The sequence below is a fragment of the Xyrauchen texanus genome, chromosome 25 (assembly GCF_025860055.1).
Source record: "Xyrauchen texanus isolate HMW12.3.18 chromosome 25, RBS_HiC_50CHRs, whole genome shotgun sequence".
In the NCBI taxonomy this organism is placed as follows: Eukaryota; Metazoa; Chordata; class Actinopteri; order Cypriniformes; family Catostomidae; genus Xyrauchen; species Xyrauchen texanus.
Window position 1 is genome coordinate 930,030 of NC_068300.1, and position 7,420 is coordinate 937,449.

The 7,420-nt window shown below is 40.6% G+C and overlaps 1 protein-coding gene and 1 long non-coding RNA gene across 2 annotated transcripts in view; both read right to left on the bottom strand.

Annotated features, from left to right (window-relative positions):
- Window positions 1-864: 864 nt before the first annotated feature.
- Window positions 865-7,420, bottom strand: part of ctc1 (CTS telomere maintenance complex component 1) — a 36,302-nt gene continuing 29,746 nt past the window's right edge. Inside the window, exons 21-23 of the mRNA XM_052091433.1 lie at window positions 5,525-5,681; window positions 5,321-5,435; window positions 865-1,321 (exon numbers count right to left, since the gene is read on the bottom strand). Coding sequence (XP_051947393.1) covers window positions 1,215-1,321; window positions 5,321-5,435; window positions 5,525-5,681 — 379 coding nt within the window. The 3' untranslated portion in view covers window positions 865-1,214. The remainder of the gene's footprint in view (window positions 1,322-5,320; window positions 5,436-5,524; window positions 5,682-7,420) is intronic.
- On the bottom strand, window positions 2,973-4,288 carry LOC127618797 (uncharacterized). The gene is made up of 3 exons (XR_007967505.1): window positions 4,011-4,288; window positions 3,736-3,924; window positions 2,973-3,305 (listed from the first exon to the last, which is right to left on the bottom strand). It is a non-coding gene; the product is annotated as an uncharacterized LOC127618797 (long non-coding RNA).

Below are 7,420 nucleotides of genomic sequence, written 5' to 3' on the forward strand. Positions count from 1 at the left end.
TGAACAAACAAACACACACAGAAATATATTCGTCATAACACCTTTCCCAAACGAGGCATAACGCAACAAGTTTCCAGCGGCAAGTAACGTTTCGGTTTTCGCAACAATTTGCATCATAAGCTGGACGCATCACGCCTGGTTAGGACACGTCTGAACTCTGCACTCAAAGCGTGTACTCGACTATTGTTGACGTTCTTGTGTTTTGATGTTGAGTTATTCACGGCGTGACCAAATTAAATGCTAAAGGCGAGGATTCTACAGATGGTTGTCGATGTTCCACACGTCGCCGCTGAGCGTTAGCGGCGCCCTGCAGCGTCCAGGTGAAGACAGCCAGTTGGCGTAGAAAACAGGCCTCGTCAAACAGGTGCGGGTCAGAGCGCAGGAGAGAAAGATGCTCAGCGAGTGCGCTCCGAGTGCTCTTTGGACTTATCCCTCTCCTTGGCTGATTAGCCTGATTGGGGGCCGGCCCCGCCCTCTTCCTTGTCAAACTCCTCCCTCCTTTACCTCAATGCAAATATTGAATGATACTTCCAAGACCACTGAAGCTTGAATATATCAGTGATTTACCAAAAACAGCCACATATTAGATGAGGCAATCACATACAAAACTGAAAACACAAATCAAATACCCTAAACAACCACTATGACATCATCAATAACTGAGGATCAGTCATTTAATGAAGCTTTGTGAGTATATGCAAGGTATATATAGTATGTGTGAGGTACATACCCTTTTCCCCCACTGTCTGTTCAATGGCCTTCTCTTAAGCTCCACCCACAAATGCTCACTCGTAACTAGCTCCACCTCTGATGTGCTCTCCTGTGATTGGTCAGTCTGGACAGACTTAAAGCTCAAGAATTCAAGACTTTCAAAAGACGCGTCAAAGTCAGTTTCATTAGAAATGTGCCAGTGATCAAACTTATCATGTACATGAACTATTTAACTTTATTTCAGTTTTGAAAATAATATAAAAATAAGGTTTACACATTTATCTTCACTTCTAATAAAAGAAAATTTTATTCACAATCATTTTGATCTTTTTTTAATAAACAGTTCAAAGCAATTACGCACGAAAGGCAGAAAAAAAGACAGCAGAGATGATCTGGTGTTTTTTACAATATAACACAAAACATGCAACAGCATTTGAATTACTGCTACATCATTATTACACATGAATATGACAAAGATGCTTTTGTGCATCACTGAGTGTGTGTTACAGTGTGTGTGTGTGTATGTGTGTGCAGTGTAGCTGAAGTGCAGGTGTGAATCTGCTGATGAATTCTGTGAGTCCTCGACACACTTTCCTCAGGTGAGATTTACCTGAAACACACACACACACACATCTCCATTTATAGACAGTTTGTCTCACTGTGGACAGATGAATATCTAACGGCCACTTCTAGAGAGAGTACCTATAGTACTAAATCATCTCCATTTATAGACAGTTTGTCTCAACTGTGGACAGATGAATATCTAACGGCCACTTCTAGAGAGAGTACCTATAGTACTAAATCATCTCCATTTATAGACAGTTTGTCTCACTGTGGACAGATGAATATCTAACGGCCACTTCTAGAGAGAGTACCTATAGTACTAAATCATCTCCATTTATAGACAGTTTGTCTAACTGTGGACAGATGAATATCTAACGGTCACTTTTAGTGAGAGTACCTATAGTACTAAATCACCTCCATTTATAGACAGTTTGTCTAACTGTGGACAGATGAATATCTAACGGCCACTTCTAGAGAGAGGACCTATAGTACTAAATCATCTCCATTTATAGACAGTTTGTCGAACTGTGGACAGATGAATATCTAACGGTCACTTTTAGTGAGAGTACCTATAGTACTAAATCACCTCCATTTATAGACAGTTTGTCTAACTGTGGACAGATGAATATCTAACGGGCACTTCTAGTGAGAGTACCTATAGCACTAAATCATCTCCATTTATAGACAGTTTGTCTCACTGTGGACAGATGAATATCTAACGGGCACTTCTAGTGAGAGTACCTATAGCACTAAATCATCTCCATTTATAGACAGTTTGTCTCACTGTGGACAGATGAATATCTAACGGTCACTTCTAGAGAGAGTACCTATAGTACTAAATCATCTCCATTTATAGACAGTTTGTCTAACTGTGAACAGATGAATATCTAACGGTCACTTCTAGTGAGAGTACCTATAGTACTAAATCATCTCCATTTATAGACAGTTTGTCTAACTGTGGACAGATGAATATCTAACGGCCACTTCTAGAGAGAGTACCTATAGTACTAAATCATCTCCATTTATAGACAGTTTGTCTAACTGTGGACAGATGAATATCTAACGGCCACTTCTAGAGAGAGTACCTATAGTACTAAATCATCTCCATTTATAGACAGTTTGTCTCACTGTGGACAGATGAATATCTAACGGCCACTTCTAGTGAGAGTACCTATAGTACTAAATCATCTCCATTTATAGACAGTTTGTCTAACTGTGGACAGATGAATATCTAACGGTCACTTCTAGTGAGAGTACCTATAGTACTAAATCATCTCCATTTATAGACAGTTTGTCTAACTGTGGACAGATGAATATCTAACGGCCACTTCTAGAGAGAGTACCTATAGTACTAAATCATCTCCATTTATAGACAGTTTGTCTAACTGTGGACAGATGAATATCTAACGGCCACTTCTAGAGAGAGTACCTATAGTACTAAATCATCTCCATTTATAGACAGTTTGTCTCACTGTGACAGATGAATATCTAACGGCCACTTCTAGTGAGAGTACCTATAGTACTAAATCATCTCCATTTATAGACAGTTTGTCTCACTGTGGACAGATGAATATCTAACGGTCACTTCTAGTGAGAGTACCTATAGTACTAAATCATCTCCATTTATAGACAGTTTGTCTCACTGTGGACAGATGAATATCTAACGGTCACTTCTAGAGAGAGTACCTATAGTACTAAATCATCTCCATTTATAGACAGTTTGTCTAACTGTGAACAGATGAATATCTAACGGTCACTTCTAGTGAGAGTACCTATAGTACTAAATCATCTCCATTTATAGACAGTTTGTCTAACTGTGGACAGATGAATATCTAACGGCCACTTCTAGAGAGAGTACCTATAGTACTAAATCATCTCCATTTATAGACAGTTTGTCTAACTGTGGACAGATGAATATCTAACGGCCACTTCTAGAGAGAGTACCTATAGTACTAAATCATCTCCATTTATAGACAGTTTGTCTCACTGTGGACAGATGAATATCTAACGGCCACTTCTAGTGAGAGTACCTATAGTACTAAATCATCTCCATTTATAGACAGTTTGTCTAACTGTGAACAGATGAATATCTAATGGCCACTTCTAGAGAGAGTACCTATAGTACTAAATCATCTCCATTTATAGACAGTTTGTCTAACTGTGGACAGATGAATATGTAACGGTCACTTCTAGAGAGAGTATCTATAGTACTAAATCATCTCCATTTATAGACAGTTTGTGTAACTGTGGACAGATGAATATATAACGGCCACTTCTAGAGAGAGTACCTATAGTACTAAATCACCTCCATTTATAGACAGTTTGTCTAACTGTGGACAGATGAATATCTAACGGTCACTTCTAGAGAGAGTACCTATAGTACTAAATCACCTCCATTTATAGACAGTTTGTCTAACTGTGGACAGATGAATATCTAACGGTCACTTCTAGAGAGAGTACCTATAGTACTAAATCATCTCCATTTATAGACAGTTTGTCTAACTGTGGACAGATGAATATCTAACGGCCACTTCTAGTGAGAGTACCTATAGTACTAAATCATCTCCATTTATAGACAGTTTGTCTAACTGTGAACAGATGAATATCTAACGGCCACTTCTAGTGAGAGTACCTATAGTACTAAATCATCTCCATTTATAGACAGTTTGTCTAACTGTGCACAGATGAATATCTAACGGCCACTTCTAGTGAGAGTACCTATAGTACTAAATCACCTCCATTTATAGACAGTTTGTCTAACTGTGAACAGATGAATATCTAACGGCCACTTCTAGTGAGAGTACCTATAGTACTAAATCATCTCCATTTATAGACAGTTTGTCTAACTGTGCACAGATGAATATCTAACGGCCACTTCTAGTGAGAGTACCTATAGTACTAAATCATCTCCATTTATAGACAGTTTGTCTAACTGTGCACAGATGAATATCTAACGGCCACTTCTAGTGAGAGTACCTATAGTACTAAATCACCTCCATTTATAGACAGTTTGTCTCACTGTGGACAGATGAATATCTAACGGTCACTTCTAGAGAGAGTACCTATAGTACTAAATCATCTCCATTTATAGACAGTTTGTCTAACTGTGAACAGATGAATATCTAACGGCCACTTCTAGTGAGAGTACCTATAGTACTAAATCATCTCCATTTATAGACAGTTTGTCTAACTGTGCACAGATGAATATCTAACGGCCACTTCTAGTGAGAGTACCTATAGTACTAAATCACCTCCATTTATAGACAGTTTGTCTCACTGTGGACAGATGAATATCTAACGGTCACTTCTAGAGAGAGTACCTATAGTACTAAATCATCTCCATTTATAGACAGTTTGTCTCACTGTGGACAGATGAATATCTAACGGCCACTTCTAGTGAGAGTACCTATAGTACTAAATCACCTCTATTTATAGACAGTTTGTCTAACTGTGGACAGATGAATATCTAACGGCCACTTCTAGTGAGAGTACCTATAGTACTAAATCATCTCCATTTATAGACAGTTTGTCTAACTGTGGACAGATGAATATCTAACGGCCACTTCTAGTGAGAGTACCTATAGTACTAAATCATCTCCATTTATAGACAGTTTGTCTAACTGTGAACAGATGAATATCTAACGGTCAAGTTAAAGTAGCTCTAACCCAAACCTACAATCTCGTTTCATTAATCAGATGCCAGGCTTGCCAACTCCTGACTCTTATTAGCTTTTTATGTCATTTTGTATCTTAGATGAAGCTCAAACCAGATTTTAAGACATAAATGCAGGTGATTCCAAATGGTTTACATAATTTGAAAGAAAAAATGCCTTTCAGTCTGATTTGATTTATACTATCGAATGTAAAACTACAAATGCAGCAATGTGTCGTCCAGTAAAAGGAATCATCTGGATTATCGGATTGTTTAAAAACAGCTGATTAGTCCCTGTCAAAAGGGGATGAAAAGTATGTTCTAGACATGGTTAACTGAGAGAACCCGGTCAAAACAATGCAGAACTGAGTGTATTAAATAACTGTGTGTTACCTGTTTTTTGTGTTTGTTGTCGGCAGGTGAGGTGAATTTGTCGGCACACTGTGTTACTGGAGCACAAACAGCACAAATACTGAACCAGATAATCATCAGGATCTACATCACACATCTACAAACACACATACACACAAACACAGGTTAGAAAACACATGAATTGAATGTGCTCATATGTAAATGTATGTACATTAAATTACTCACCATGTTCCACCCACGTATGTACACCCTCACAAGACCTTTGACCCTGACGTGTCTCTGAAGCCCCTCCCATTGAGCCGCATCCAGCATCAGAAGATCAGAGATGGTGTCAGAGGAGAACCAGACCTGAGCTTCAGCAGAACCGTCCTCTAACACAACCCTTAACACACACACACACACACACACACACACACACACACACACACACACACATGTTGTGTTTCCATGTTTTATGGGGACTTTCCATAGACATAATGGTTTTTATACTGTACAAACTTTATATTCTATCCCCTAAACCTAACCCTACCCCTAAACCTAACCCTCACAGAAAACTCACACACACACACACACACACACACACACACACACACACTTGTTGTGTTTCCATGTTTTATGGGGACTTTCCATAGACATAATGGTTTTTATACTGTACAAACTTTATATTCTATCCCCTAAACCTAACCCTACCCCTAAACCTAACCCTCACAGAAAACTTTCTGCATTTTTACATTTTCAATAAAACATAATTTAGTATGATTTATAAGCTGTTTTCCTCATGGGGACCGACAAAATGTCCCCACAAGGTCAAAAATTTCAGGTTTTACTATCCTTATGGGGACATTTGGTCCCCACAAAGTGATAAATACACGCCACACACACACACACACACACACACACACACACACATTTCATTATTTATCTCACTGACACAATAACTTTTATAAGCTTTATTTAGGTAGCTTCTCAAGTCAATTTGGAAGGCACTATTCATACAAAATGCGACAAATCGTCTGTTGACAATCCGAAGGTTTTTTACGAGCTGCGGCTGAGAAGGGGAAGTAGCCGAACTCCCAGTGTAAGGTCCGCCTACTGCCGCTGCTGACTGGGTACTCTGTTAACTCGCAGCCCATCAACCTCCTGGTGGATCTGAAAAGAGCCATCTTGCATCGGGTCGGCCGTAGCCCGGAGCAGCATCGTCGGTGCTTCCGGTCACTGACGCTTGGTGAGTACAGCCACCCATTCTCCTTCTCCAGACAGCTCCGTGATGCCTGCCGAAGGTGGATGCGGGCTGAAGATCACGATGCTGAGAAGCTACTCGATCTGGTGGTACTGGAGCAGTTCATCGCCCGGCTACTGAACGGGACAGCTGAGTGGGTCCAGTGCCACCGACCAGCGTCACTGGATGGGGAGGTCCAGCTGGCTGAGGACCATATGGCGGCATACTCGGGGGCTGGTGAGCCCTCTTCTCTCTCCTTCACCCTTCCCCTCTCCTTTTCCTACCCCATAACTGGCTCCCCAGTCCCGTGGGCCGTTCGTCCTGCCGGTTTCCCCTAACCCTCTTCGCTCTCCCCCACAGGCTGATGAATCTGCTACCGCAGGTGTGGGCCTGAGGTCTGGTCCGGACTGAATGCCAGTTGGTGAATCCTACGGCCACCCCAAAAGCACCATTGCGCCCCCTTCCATTGATCGAGGTCCCCTTCCAAAGAATTGACATGGACCTTGTCGGCCATTAGAGTGGAATGGACTATGCAATGCGATATCAGGAAGCAGTGCCTCTGTGTAACATCTCTTCAGAATAATCTCCCAAATGGAGCTTCTGAAAGAAAGTCACTGATCAGAGCAAGATGTTTATGTCACGTACACTACGTGAGTTTTACCACTCCTAAACAGACAGCTTGGTAAACTATTTAATCAGACACTAAAGAATATGATTCGTAAGTATGTGCACAAAAGACGCTTGAAATGTATGTATAATAGGGGTACTTGGATACGGGAATTTGCACCAGGCGATCAAGTCCTTGGATTACTCCCCACATAGAGCTCTAAATTACTCGCCAAGTGGCTAGGACCCTTTGAGGTCACATGACGAGTGATCGATTATGAGTTAAAAGAACGGAT